At 38.7% G+C, this 15401-nt stretch overlaps 1 protein-coding gene across 1 annotated transcript in view; it reads right to left on the reverse strand.

Annotated features, from left to right (window-relative positions):
- LOC140325356 (polycystin-1-like) overlaps positions 1-15401 on the reverse strand; it is a 63032-nt gene that overhangs the window by 16800 nt on the left and 30831 nt on the right. The window contains exons 17-28 of the mRNA XM_072403181.1: positions 15090-15297; positions 14511-14658; positions 13370-13504; positions 10944-11085; positions 9739-10287; positions 8343-8502; positions 6668-6914; positions 6314-6503; positions 4911-5078; positions 3217-3354; positions 2658-2868; positions 911-1034 (exon numbers count right to left, since the gene is read on the reverse strand). Of these exons, the coding sequence (XP_072259282.1) occupies positions 911-1034; positions 2658-2868; positions 3217-3354; positions 4911-5078; positions 6314-6503; positions 6668-6914; positions 8343-8502; positions 9739-10287; positions 10944-11085; positions 13370-13504; positions 14511-14658; positions 15090-15297 (2420 nt within the window). The remainder of the gene's footprint in view (positions 1-910; positions 1035-2657; positions 2869-3216; positions 3355-4910; positions 5079-6313; positions 6504-6667; positions 6915-8342; positions 8503-9738; positions 10288-10943; positions 11086-13369; positions 13505-14510; positions 14659-15089; positions 15298-15401) is intronic.

A 15401-nucleotide genomic window follows, 5' to 3' on the forward strand; every position in this document is an offset into this window, starting at 1 on the left:
GATCGCCAGTAAAAAGCTGTCGGATAAGCGCGGCTCCGTGCGCGAGCTTTTCCGGTTGTTGAATAGCGCGATCGCGCGCGATTCCGGATCGCTAATACGAATGCGCGACCGATAATCCGATTTTGTTTGATGAATCAGGGGCATTGGGTCTGATTTATCAAAGCAGTCCAAGGACTGAAAAACAGGAGTGAAAAGATTTGCCAAACAGCAAATGATTTTTAGAAATCCATTCCAGGTTTGTTGGACCACTCAGGTTCTCCAATAATAGTCTATCTTTTCCAGTCTTGGAGAGCTTTAGTAAATCAGGCCCATTGTCAGTGGTAGAATCACCACACACCTAACACATAGTATGAGAGCATTTCCTGACCCTAACTTAAATACATTGCTTATTTTACTATAAAAAAATGCATTCTGAGATTAAGTGTGAGTTTGTAAAGAAGAGATGGGGTTTGGGATATATTAAAGATACATAGGGAAGGATGAACAATGTATGGAAATTACAAGACACTGGATGTGAATGTGTAAAAGAACGGCCTAGGGAATAGTTTGCACTGCTTCAGGCATGCTTTATACATCTGCATTTGAAGAACTTCATTTGGGTTTTTTTTAAGCTTCGATAATGCACTGTTGTAGCTTTCCATTAGAACCAACAGGGCAATCTCCATGGATGCCACAGCTTCAATTTGGTAATATTTAATGCAACTAATAAATTGCAGCAAAGCAAAGTTTTCTAATGCATTTGTATGGAAAACATTGGGAGTGTTGTGTTCTTCAGTTCCAGTTCTACATTTTGCAGCCAGAAGCCAGTGGAGAATTAGCAAAAGTGAGAGTTTATATGAGTTTGTGTATGGGCACCAAGAATTATTGGTGGATATTCTATCAGTGTTGGAATCACTGGGTTGTTTCTTACCAAGCTACGTGTTTCCCTAAAAAGAAATGAGAAAAGAAGCTGTACAGGCAGGACCATCACAGACACAAGTATCCCGATAAAAATACTTTCCCAAGTAACCAGAGACTGCAGTCCTACAACAGAGCTGAAACACAAAAAGAGAACGTCCATCTTAATATTCAGTTACCCCACAGCACTATTAGTCATTGAGAATTTGTTTTTTTAAAAACCTGAACCCTAGAAAAACAAAAACGATATATAGTAAACATGATGATAATAATAAAAAAGACGAAATATATATAAAATGAACATAATAAAAATAGAACTAAATATTTTTATATCAAAAAGAAAATATTTATAAAAATGCACAGATTAGGTATATTGTATGACATATATATGTAGCTTCTTAGGGCAGATGACAGGCAAAAATATCACATGACCACCAAGAGACTGGCACCGATCACCGAACACAGGATGACCCAATTCTTTCAGCTAGAAAAGGTGCATGTGGGAGTAAAATGAAATAAACTGAGGGTTTAGGGGGCTACAGATTAAGGTTAAGGTTTGGGAATAAAGTGTTTCCTTGGTCTGCACTGGAGGCAAATAGGACAATTTTCACTAATGTTTTCATCCTCCGAACCCCCCAATAATTTAAAACAAACTTGCTTATGTTATACAGTAGGACAAAATACATGAAGGTGGTAAAAATGCAAAACGTTCAAGGCCGGCAGCACAAACAAGATCCTCCAAAATGCTTTGGTGCTGAAAATGTCTTCTGAAAGCATATTTAGCTGATGGATTTCCTAGGTTATCACTTGAGATGCCTTTGTGCTTCTTCTGTCTAATCTAAGATTGCATGGTTCCTGGTAATATTTTCAATTTTGCAGAATATTCATGAAAAACTACAAACCCTTTGGAATATACATACTGTGGGGTTAGCATCAAATGCACTCTTTCTGAAACTTCTGTTCCAATTTCAGGGCACATTGCCCACTTTTCCCACCTTCTCCCAGGTCACAGACTTCACACTGCCTGAGCCACACCTGGCCTCACCTCTCACCTGACTCAGGTGCCTTTTTATCAATGGCCGGGCCATTCTCAATCTCTGGCCTGGGAAAGGGATGGAGTGCTTGACCAACCCTTTCTTTCCAGGACACTCAAGGCCTCGATCCCAAATAAAGAGCCACAAATCTGCAGTGACACACTTATGCATGGCCCTATCCAGGCCCTTTGATCTCTTTCCCAGGGATAGAATGCCAAATATCCCCTGAATTAGCATCTGCACTAGCATTAGCATTAGCACAATGCATTTGCTGTGGGCAAAAAGTTCTTTTCCACCTTTTCTATGCATGATTAAGAAAATATTCTGATCACAAAAAGAAGCAGAAATAGCTTTTCATTGGTAAAACTGCACACATGACACCATTGTGACCTCTCTCATTAAACAATTTCTACTGCTAACATTGGTTGGCGTCTTGGATATTCTCCTTACATAATTTACTTTAGATCCTCCCAAAAGTGATAATATGCGATAAAAAAATGGGTGGGAAACATATTGAAACATTTGCAAGCACCCTAGTGCAGACAATGATTATATTTTAGGAAGAGCCTGAAGTTGGGGTGCCATTAGGTTGCAAAATTAATAAATTGTCCCCAAATAAATACTTGACATAGAAACTCCAATAATTTCTTCCATGGTAAAAGTATCTACCCATAACATTTACAATGCCCCTCTATACGGTCAGCAATGACACTCATTATTACTAACCTTTCATCTTGAATTCCAATGGCCCCATACCATAATGAGCAGATTGTCATGTACAGATGAAGTGCCAATGCACAACATGTGGCTCGCTGAACGCGTGTAAACCGGCTGTGTGCAGGACGCCACCACACAGACAACCAAAGGTGCCAGTCTGTTATACCAAGGAAGAGCTGCTGGGGGAACACCTGGGCGAAGCTTCTGACCTCCTGAGGACCTGAAATATCAAAGAACGTGATTGGACTGATGTCACAGAGGATTTAAAGATCTGTAACTGTAAGGAACTGTCCATGCCTGTCCAATAGGGGCCCCTGCCTTCACTTCACTAGCTCACTGCTCAAGCTAGAACCCTCAAAAGTTTTTCCAAGTATTGAGGATCACTTGAGCTTCTTTCTTCCCAGGATACAGTGCTTGGGTCTGATCTCATATACATAGACATCCCTGAATATGTGATTACCGAGTGACATGCTACAATATACATGAGAAGTGTTGCATACTATGTGGCCCCCTATATGGGTAATAGATAAGCGGACCAAACAATGTGGGCTCACAATAGAATACTCACAGGTAGCCAGAATTTCCTTCTCTACTTTTCCTCCATTATGCTCTACAGACAGCCAGTCATTCACCAGGAAGAAGTAAAGGAAATCCGTCTGCTTGTCCCATACAGCCACATATTGCAGAAACCATGATGGGTCCAAACCTAGACACACAACAAGTCACTAAAAACCTTTACAATGCGGTCATTTCAATGTATAGAGGTATTAATGTTTTATTCCATTGACTAGCATTTGTTAGGAATCACTCCTTGCTGCATATTTATCAAAGAATGGCATTCCTGATCAATGATTTATTAACATAGCAATCAAATATTGCTCAAAAATTCCCTATTTTTTAAAAAAATATTTTTTTAAATTGACTAAACTTACATTTAAAAAGTCTTGCAGCATACCTTGTATATTTTGCATACTTTATATATCTTGTATATCTCGTACCTACATTCAATTATTTGCAGGCTGGAAACAAGCAGACATAGATTGCTTGGCTTTTGTATCAAAAAGCTCAGAGCCTTGGGTGCGACTAGTTAGAGATTTGTTTGATGTAAGGGCAAATGTATATCTGTGGGGAGCGAAAATCTAAAAAAAATCTAAAAATTCTCTTTTCTCCTATATTTTCTTTTGTAAAGTGATTTCTGGGAAGGTAGAGAGAACAGTCTACCTGTTCAAGGGTACGCCTTAGTTTTCTTTTTTGGGACTTGGTTTTGTCCCCTGGTTATGTGGTTATTGTTCACATTTTTTCTTATGTATATTTAGTCACTTTAAAAAAAAATAAAAAATTAAGGGGCACAGATGATATTTTGGGATGTATTTCATGTCTGCAGTAATGTTATTTATGTTAGGGTCGTTTTGGGGCCCGTTACCATTTGCATTTCTTCTTGTTGTACTCTGCACTTGATTGTATGGTATGTCCTAGTTGCACTTTTTCTTTTTTACTGTATTTTTTTTTTTTTGTCTTGCCTTCAATAAAAAAGACATTTAAAAAAAAAAAAAGCTCAGAGCCTTTTATCAGAAAATGTTCGACATGTACCTTAAAATAAATGTTATATGTAAAATAAAGACTTTATACAAATTTAATTAGTTATATTATTTAAACAACAAAATCAATAAAATATAAATTATAAAATGTGCATGCAAGTTTAATGGGAACCTAAATGCATTAGATGAAAGGAGAGGTGTCTTAGTAAGGGAGAGAAAATATATCCGTGATAATAGTGCTGCCAAGCCTATGGGTAAACATTGGAAGGGAGGGAAAACAGGCAAAGACAGGCTTTTTTCGGCAATAAAAAAAATCAAAAAATACTTTTACTAAGCATATGATAGTTTTTTTACTAAATAATATTCATTTATTCTATAATAGAGTTCAATGTACACATAACACACATAATTGGTTTAGAATAGTTGGTGTATCATTTCCTGACGCGTTTCGCCCTATAGCTTCCTGAAGGGATTCCAAGATCCAGCTTGTTACACACAATTACATTTATAATTACCTTGTATATGTAATTGTGTCTAACAACCTGGATCTTGGAATCCCTTGAGATGAATATTGTTTAGTAAAATAGCTATCGCATGCTTAGTTTTTTTTCTCTCTTCTTCCAACCTAAATGCATTGTTATTTCAATCTTTTAAAAAATAAAGATGCTTATTTTTGGACTATTGTGACCATATCTTCTTATCTAGTTATTTTCAGTTACAGTACCGGTGTTGTCATGCCACACACGGATCTTCCAGATCTCTCCCAAGTTGGTGTCTGTTTCCACCTGGAACATATCCATACTTCCTGTGGATAAACCTCCCCTGCTGTTCAAGTGACGGGCTCCGCTCTTGTTCAGCCCATACAGGCAGATGCCAACATGGGCAGTAGTGCCTGAATGGAAACCAGACAAACATAACAAGATGTTGAACATCCAACATGATTGCATCAAAAAAAAATATTAGCTTAGAATTATGTCCAGTGCTGTTTGTTTTTAGTTTTGTATAAAGCATGGAAGGTTTAGAATTAATGTGTTTGTCCACTTTTGGAACATTTTCCCTAACTTTGATCTTGCATGAAGAAAGCACGGGTTGGCTTTAAGGCCATTTATTTTAAATGACAACCCCCCACCCACACTGCATAGCACTATAATGCACCTGCTACATGCTGCATCTGATATAACATTCAGATCTGATTTCTGGGCCTAAACAGCCCCCTCAATGTAAATGGGTCTCATTGTTTTGGGTATTACTAATTATATTGGGCCTGATTGTTGGTACAGTACAGACAATTCATCTTAACTGGTTCTGATTCTTTTGACCAAGGCAGCCTCCTTATAATAATTGGATCTATTTGTTGGGCCATTATACCACTTATCACAATTGGGGATAATTTTGGAGCCAAGGAAGCCAACACACAATATTTGGGTCTGATTGTCTGGCCAGTGGCCCAAAGTAACCCACTCATCATAATTGGGTCTCAGTGTTGGGCCCAGGTAGTCCATACATCATGTCTGATTTTTGGGGCCAATGAAGCCACCTCAGCATAACTGGGTCTGGAGTTTGGACCAAGATAGCCCACTCATCAGAAATGGTTTGATTTTTGGATTGAGGTAGCAAACTCATCAAAATTGGGTCTGGATTTTGGGCCAAGGCAACCCACTCATTATAACAGGGCATCCAATATACAATGTATTAACACACTGAAAACATGAATAGGCTCTTACTTTTACATTATAGAACATCCTTTCTTGACCTTTTTAGCATGAGGGAACTCTCAAAATAACTTCAGGTCTTCAGGGAACCCCTACTGTTGCATTGCTAGCTATTTGGAATAATGTCACCCTTACAGATGATTTCCAGCCGATGATTGCAGCCAAAATGATCATTGGTGTTACTTAAACTGACCTGAGTGGTCCAAACTGTTCAGGGAATAGTTAGCAACACCTGGAGGAACCCAAGAGCTTCACAGAACCTTAGTTTAGAAACCTCAGAGCATCTCACTCTATACTGCAGAGTGGTGAAAACTAACTAAAGGCCTAAGAGTCGGGGAATAAGAATATTATTTTCTGTATCTCTTTATAAGGATATTGGAGTATATTAATATGTTTCTATTCAGTCAGTACATACCTGCACCCTTCCTCCAGCCTGTCTTCACCAGCACCCAGTATCTGTATTGGCCTTGTGGCCCACACAATGGAATAGTTCCTACTCGGGACAAATCCACATGGTCCAGCTTGTGCATTATTAGGACCAGTAACAGATAAAGAGAAAGAAGCACGGAGCAGCACAGCAGTGCAAGTGTCCACTGACGGGGAGACTGCATGCAAAACAAGGTCAGGTCAGCAAGAAAAATGTTATAGAATTTATGTAGCAACAAAATGTCATCATTATTAAATTCAGCCAAACTAAATATTTAAAACTAACATTTATTGTTAAAGCATAATATGGAGTTTTCCTTTAATAAAAGGCGGTTATACTCACAGGGGACAACCATACGAGTTGGTGAGGAGGCACAAACAGACTGGCTCCAAAGAGAGTAAGGTGCTGGGCCAGGCACACGGCTTGATGGGGAAGGCTGGCATTGCTTGGACTCATGCCATCTGTTCTCCATGTCAGACTGGGCACATGGAAGTATTGGCAGAGGCTGGAGAAGAGGCCGACAGACACCGAAATCGAGCTGATGGAGAGTAGACTTGTAATACTGATCTGATACTCCAGCAAGGACCCACTAGGAAACAAAAATCCACAGGATAGAGAAAACAGTATCAATGTCAAGGGCAACAGTCAAGTATCCATAAAGTTAACAGTTAACATCACCCAAACATGCATAATATATAATAGAATCTTTATTGCCCAATTGAAGTCTCATACCCTTTTTCTATTATAGTCTGGTATCTGCTTTTTTTAGAATTCCCTTATGTATTTTAGGCAATTTTACTGTTGACAGCCAGCTTTGACTTGCAGAAACAAGGCTGCCCACTGACCAATACTATATTCATTTCACAGGGTTTATAGACCCCGCCAGAGGTGATTTACTTTTATTTTTTTTTGGTCAGTGTTGCACTTAGCAGCTTCTTGAGATTTACACTTTTTATACAACTTTGTGGAAGGAGCAGTGGACCTTTGGACATTTATGACCTTTCCATTGGCTTAATGGGCATTGTTTTCTTGTGTTTGGCATGCTCTTGAAAAACATGTCAAATAAAGGTCACAGATTCCCATTTACCTTATTACTGTATGTAACCTGCATTATTCAGCATTTCTAACGATGTGTCCTAATAACATGTGTTTGCATTGAATGCAAAGCAAGCTAAATAAAGGCTTTTGCTGTGATTTGCAAAATCATCTGTTTGTCATGCTACATGCAAATGGAAAAGCCAAATGGAAAAGTGTTTATCTGCAATGCTTGTACACGAGTCCTATACATCCACTTCTAGCAGCACCAGAAGATGCAACCGCTAACCAAGCTCTGTAAAAGTTATACAGTTACATTTTTTATTGGTACAGGTTTAAAGTTTACAAATCTACTTGCATGTCTACCTAATTTATTTAATATTGGAGCTGTGATAATCAGGCCCAGTCTTTGGTTTTACACTTACCTGGGAATGCAGACCTGTGTCCCCTCATCCAGGATCCAAGCACACATTTTCTTTTAGTACAGTAAAGAATATAATCATAGATAGCTTTAATAAATGAAGGTCTTGTGTAAATGGAATTTACCTTAATTTCCTCTCCAGGGAGGTCCTGGGTCTATTAAAGGGTCTGGTTTAAATATTGAGGGGGAATGTTGTTTTTTTTCCAATTTTTAAATATTTATTTAATTTTAAATAATTATAAAGATTTGAGGCTTCAAAAATCTGGTTGGCAGACTTTGGCTAATATCGCAGTCTGCCGGCTGAATTTGCCTTTGTCATCCTTGCCTTTGTCAACTTCAATTGGATTCTAGTTTGTCACAACCTAAACTCTGGGTCAGTTTGATGAACTGTAAACCAAACAGAAGCAAATTCAACTAACACTAATTTTCAATAATGCAACAAAGGTAGGTTTTTCATACACCCTTCCCACCCAATTTCAATGGCACCTTTTGCAATTGCACAAGTTGCTATGGCCAGCTGGGTTTGGGAAATCAAGATAAAACATAAATGTAAATTCATACCTCTGAGTTCTGGGAAGAAGAAGAGTGAGATTCTGAGAATTCTTTTCATTTAAAAAGAACTTCAACATATGAAGACTTTGCATGTCAGAATTATTGTACAAATCTTTGGGTCCATATGAAATTAACACCTCCGGGGACTTTTCTAGTGACCAGTCTGACTCTGAAAATAATTCATTTTGTTATGGAATTATTAGGTTTTTTACAGTACAATATTTATTTAAAAAAAACAGAAACAAAATAATATTTGTTTGCTAGGTCAGCATAGATACATAGACACCTTATGGGAACACAAATAATTGATAGATGTTAAATGTTACTCTAGATCAATGTTTCTCAACATTTTTAATGTGGAGGGACTATTGAAATATCTTCAGGATCCTCAGCGACCCCCTTCTATATTTACTATATCCACAGCTCACAGTATATTAGTATGGTGGTCAGTGGGAAGAATTCATTGTACATTGCTGACCATTGGGAAGAATGTCACCCTTACAGATAGCCAAAAACATCATTGGGGTCACTTTAACTGCCCTCAGAGGCACAAACTGCTCATTGCTCCAGGAACTCCAGGAACAAAGAGAAACAATGCTCTTTGTTCACAAAAGTTCATGCATTTGGCTTTATTTTCTTTTCTAAACATAGCAATGGGGGTCATTTAGTCTAAGCTTATCTCCCTCTTTAACACAGATCATGAAACCAAACGCCAACATTTTTGGCCATCATTAGAGTGGATGGAGAGCAGGATTTTCTCCAATGAAGGTAAGTGCTTTAACCTCTCCTTTTTATTTACCTATCACAGAGGCCTAGCCATAAGTTAATATATAGTATAAATGCAGATCAGAGTTACCTGTGCACATTCTGCAATTCTGTACTGCATATAAAAGAAGTAGGCATATGATTTTTTTTGTAAATTGTGGAGCTATATGAACTCTTTCAATAGTAATAAAAAGAAGTGCAACATCTCTAATTTTCTTAATACATCAAGGATATGAGATAGAAGAATCTGTAAAATATACATATATTGTTCCTTTTTTACAGCAACACTTTAGTAAAGCTTTTGGTCTGTTGTTCAGATTATGTAAGCAAAAATGTAAAACTTTTCCTTTTTCTAAAAAACAATCTGAGATGGTCAAAACCAGAAAGTTCATTTCATGTGACGTAATGGGTGATTTTCTGAAATAGTTTCACTGTGACTCAGTATATGTGTAAACTGTAGCTAGTGATTGGATTGGGTATATGATATCTTCCAGTCCTTGGACTGCCATTGATAAATGTCTTTATTGGCTACTCTTGGCAACTGTTAATAAATAAAGTTAAAAAAACTAATTATTTGGATAAAAGCTCAATGCAATTAGCTACACTCTACATGCATTCTAAATTCCAAGATCTCACTTACCGTTCACCTGAAAACTAATGTGCAGATGTATGCCTGCCGATTCATGTGCCATGCTGGTAGTCAAAGTGATGCTTGCACTACCCATTGGCGGTATGAAGGCCGATGTTGGATTTAGAACAACTTCCTTCTTAATGGGTAATGTCAGCTGGATTTCAGAGTCCTCAGGCAAGTCTTTGACAGGTACAGGCTCCCCGCCAATGGATGTAAACTCCAAGGCAGCCAACTGAGAGGATATAGTAAGGTTTGGAGGAAGTCCACCAGGAAACGGGTTATCTTCCAGCTCGATGGACACTTTGAGAAGTTCATGGTGACTCGTCAAGGTATGTGACAGATTATGAGCTTTAGAGGTTTGGCACAATGGCAAAGGAGCGGAGCAGAGAGGATGTGTGGTTGGAACTCGTGTCACTTGTGCCCTGACACCAGGAACAGTGAGAAGTAGAGGATCCTCACCTTGGACACGAGACCTTCCAAGGGAAACACTCAGAGCCCTTGTCAAGTTAAAGGCCGTAAGAGACAAAACATCGGAATACAGGGGGGCCAAGGCACCACCTGAAAAAATTGTGCAAACATTGGGATGAATGCCATACATAATTCAGTAACTATTGAATGTGTCAAGAAAGTTGAAATGAAACTAAAATTTACCAAAATTTTCAATGCAATTTTATGTCTGGGTATATTCAGATTAAAACTAGGTATGGGGGGGGTTTCTTTGTTGGATAAATATTCCACCACTTCCTGTCCTGGAGACACAGAAAAATGAAAAAGTGGGGGGTGAAGAAGATAGACTATCATGGGTGAACCTTTGTGATATGGAAAACCTGCTATGGATTTCCTAAAGTTATTTGCTATTATTTGGCAGATGTTTTCAATCCTGGACCAGATCCATTCCAGGTTTGCTGAATCACCCATATTCCCCCATGATAGTCTAGCTTCTCCAGCAAGAGTTTTGATAAATGAGACCCAAAAATGGATTTACATGCTTTTCATAGACAGCCGACTAATCTTGCATTACTTATTACTTTCTGTTCAGGTCATAATGAACACAAGCAGAAAAACAATGGGGAAAAAGCCCAACAAGGACACACAAAAGTAAAAGTTTGATATGAAGTGTAAAGCTTAAAAAAAAAAGTTTTACATAGATGTAAGCATTGATATATACAAATATTATACAGTCACCATTGCTGAGCTCAGTAAATGCATTTTACCTAGTACAGTGAGGATATTTTGTGGTACATCAGCACCGGGTCCTTGTCCCTGGTCAATTCTCTCATTTAGCACATGGATCATCTTCTCTGTCGCATTCAGGACATTTAGCCATACTGGCATATCCAAATCATGATGGAAACCCTTTATTATGGGAAAGCAATACATTATATAGACATTAGAGTGGGGGCATAGGGACATGCCAAGGCATATAGAAAATATATTTTTCCTGGGCCAACTAAACCAATCTTCAGTAGGAGATGTGCAGGGAACTGTCCACAATGGCAAACCCCATACATCAATTATAATAAGGGGTATTGTGTATCCTTTTGGACCTATCCTATATCCTATCCTTAGACTTATGACAAACAGTCCAGGTAAACTTGGCCAGTGGACATCTCTGCCGTAGTCTCCAGCAAAGATCTGGATTCTCCTAGAAGTGGTGACCAAAGTTTAGCACTTTGCACCAGAAGAAATTGGGAGTGCATGGAGGAAATCAACAAAAGCACATAACATGAAGTCCATATTAATATTAGTGATGGTCCAATATATATCACTATTTGATTCGACAGCTATCGAACAAATGGGGGGTATTGTTCGGGTGATCGAATGCCGAATTCGAACACTATTAAAGTCAAAGGTGGGGACTATGAAGAACTGCAAGAGCAATCAGGAGAGAAGAGGTGACAGCTCCGCTCCCCTGATTGCTCTTGCTGCCCTTTACTAGTTATAAGTGTTCTTGGATAGAGTTTCTCTATCCAAGAACAAATGAGTCCTGTGTTCCTGGATAGAGAATCTCTATCCAGGAATAGGGATAGTGCTCTCCGATTGGCTGAGGAAAGCTGTCCTCAGCCAATCAGAGAGCACCAGAGGTTTTGAATGGGGATACTTGTCCTCATTTAACCTCTAGTGCCTGGGATCACACAATTCTCTGTTCTCAATGAATGCTACCACGACCGCATTCATTGAGAAGATCCCCAGGGCACTAGAGGCTAAGTGGGGGCAAGTTTCCCTATTCATTCACCTCTAGTGCTCTGTGATTGGCTGGGGAAAGGAAAATCCTGAAGACGCTTGAGCTATCATCAGGGTTTAGCTTTCCTCAGCCAATCACAGACCACTAGAGGTGATGAATGGGGGAACTTGTCCTTATTTAACCTCCAGTGCCTTGGGATCCCACACTGACAGAGGCTGCGCAGCCATGGGAATCATCCTGGCATTGGGAAAACCTGTAAAAAATAAAAGTTAGTTACACAAATCACATACAATCAATAAATTACTTTAACAATAAAGCTTCTTTTTTTTTTACACATTTTTTACACACGAATTTGCTAAGTCGAATCCCGTGTTTTTCGGGTCTATCCGAATTCGAACAGCCATATTCGGGTCGAATATAAGGACAACCTGAATTCAAACACCAACACTAATTATTATTATTATAACTAATAATAATTAAAATATTAAAAAAGAGGATTTAAATAATGCCAACGTAGTACACAGAGCTGTATATTGTTTTATTCAGAATAAAGTCAGCATGGTGCTGGGTTACGGGTGTCCTTCATCAAGGCTTAGGGCTTTTGAATGAATTATATACTGAACTGATACAATAGGAGGGATTGGAGTAATAAGTATATTCCTGCTTTTGGCATGATCTCCTTATATCAGATTATCAAGATTCCCAGCGTAAGTATCGGCATCGGCAATGTGACAATAGCAACATTTCCATCAGTAAAGTAAAAGGTGAAAATTATAAATTATTTATTTATTGTCAGTTTTAATAACTCTGCCTAAATTTTATTTTAGTCCTTTTAAAATCTAATGAAAATACAAAGCACTCCCGTCAACCAATAAAATATGCATGATGTTTTCTAGAAAAATACAATTAGCTCATTACTAGTTTACAACCGCTTCAGTTTAAGCTAAGTTTAACAATATGAGAATTTTTTGCGATAAGCCACCTAATGAAATATCCCTAATGTTCAGTGTTGGAATTAAAATATACTGCAAAGGAAACACTCCAAAGCTGATCTCACCTTTGACAATTAGCATTAGAACAGATATTGCCAACAGGAGTTTTGCACTTACTTGTTGTACTAGTGACAAATGTTTGTAGAGGAATTTCGGATCGGCATTGTCCTGTACTGGACAACGTCTGCCAAGCAAAAAAACCCCGATTTAGGAAAACTACCAAATGTATGTAAAGTATTGCTCATATTAACAACAACTTTAAGGGCAGTCACTCTTTTGGATAGTGAATGTTGTCATTCTAGTAGTTTCCCTGTTAAATCTTCCTTCTGCAAGCCATCATATTATTGCCTATTCACTTATAGAGTACTACAAGGCTCAGCAGTCATCTGATGCATGCATGTAATATGAGGTATGGGTTCTTTCATAGCCTGGTTGATAAGAATTTCTATTTGTACCAACTTACCATACATTGTGTCAAGGCTGCGCTAACGGCAGCGACCTCCCATAGACTGGAGAGTTGTACAGAGGACACAGCATGGGTCACATTGTTTCGGAGGAGTCTAAGATGATCATGCTCTTCTTCTGTTATATTATCGCCCTGAGGATTGTAAAATATGGCTTACTGTCACAGAAATGCATCTAATGGCAGCATGGTGGCTCAGAGGTACCACTCCGGCCTTTGCAGCGCTCGGCCAGGACACTATCTGCATGGAGTTTGCAGGTTCTCCTTGTGTTTCCGTGGGTTTCCTCCTACATTCCAAAAGCATGCAGTTAGGTTATTTGGCTTCCCCTCAAAATTGACCTTAGACTGTATTATTGACATATGACTATAGTAGGGACATTAGATTGTGAGCTCCTTTGAGGGACACTTAGTGACATGACTATGGACTTTGTACAGTGCTGCGTAATATGATGGCGCTATATAAATACTGTGTAATAATAATGACAGATGTGAAAAAGGGCTGGAAAAACCAAAATTGAGTAGATACTTTGCAACTGGACTAATTGAAATAAAAATATAGTGCCAACATATTACGCAGCGATGTACATAGTCCATAGTCTTGTGATCTCTACACTAGCTGTTCCTCACAATCTAATGTCCCTACCATAGTCATATGTCTTTAATACAGTCTACAGTAAATTTTAGGGAAGCCAAATTACCAAACTACATGTTTCTGGAATGTGGGAGGAAACCGGAGGGGAAACGCACACAAACACGGGGAGAACCTGCAGACTCCATGCAGATGGTGTCCAGGCCGAGATTCCAACCTGGAAATGAATAATAACCTGGAGAAATAAATAATTAAAACTTTCCATTCTTTTAACCATTTGCATAATTAGTGAAAGTATTGGGGAAGTATCAAGGGAAATTGAAATGAAACCTTCCTCATTCACTTCATTTATCCTCCCTAGTTAAAAAACACCATAGACGAACAATTAGTCTTTGAATCCACCAGTCACCAATCAAAACAACCGTTCAGAGGCAGCAACGTGCCCACAGACATAAAACAATTTACGAATCCAAAAGTAATTTGCTGCATCAGCAGCTTTGGTGATCTCACGTCTGCTTTGTAGCATCTCCCTATACCATCACCATGTCTCACCAGGTCTGTAGCAGTGACCATCTCCAGGGCCAACTGGATCACCAGAGGAGTATCACCCACTACATTCATATGTTCCAAGATGGACCCACTGTAATTTCTTAGCCACTCTGCCATGGAAATACCCGGGGATACTGAGATCGATAAAGTGCTGCAAAAAGATTGAAAAACAACAAAAGCATAATGATCTGCTAAATAAAAAAATGACCAAATCAGCTTTGGAATTGTTAGAACACTGAATGTAAGATTTAACTCTTTCTGTTCAAAATAAAAAATATCTGCTTTAACAAAATAATCTTAGACATTTCACTTTGGTGCATAAAGGATAGAATCGTGAAGTATGATAAATACATATTATATATATGACAGATAGGACAGATAGGTATTGATTGGGTTTACAGCTGCTTTAAAGTAATATTATGTGGTGTGTGGCCTAAGATGGAAACATATGTGACAATTTGATTGTATGTTCTCCCTTAAACCTACAAACAATAATGTAATGCAAGGACCGGCCTAACTGGTATGAAATGGAATGGCAGCTTTTAGTAGGATTGGACATTTTCCATTGACCTGTGACCTCACCGGTTTATTGCCATGGTCCGAGCTCCCTGCACATCTTCCACTTCCACAAATACCTGAATCTCTCCAAATTTACTGCCTATAGGAGGCCGCACACTGTACTGGCTTTTCAGTCCTCGGTATAAATGCAACTTCTGGAAACCTTTGTCAGAGCAAAGACCAACTGACAAAGAGTAGAAGAGCTGAGTGTTCGAATCAGGATCCCTCCACCCTAGCAAAGAAACAGAATCCAATCAGCATGACCAGTCAGTCCTTAAAATGTGCTTCTTCTCTTGTTTTGGCCTCCAGCCTCAAGACGTCAGGGTTGCATGTGAT

The sequence above is a fragment of the Pyxicephalus adspersus genome, chromosome 3, assembly GCF_032062135.1.
Source record: "Pyxicephalus adspersus chromosome 3, UCB_Pads_2.0, whole genome shotgun sequence".
Taxonomy (NCBI): domain Eukaryota; kingdom Metazoa; phylum Chordata; class Amphibia; order Anura; family Pyxicephalidae; genus Pyxicephalus; species Pyxicephalus adspersus.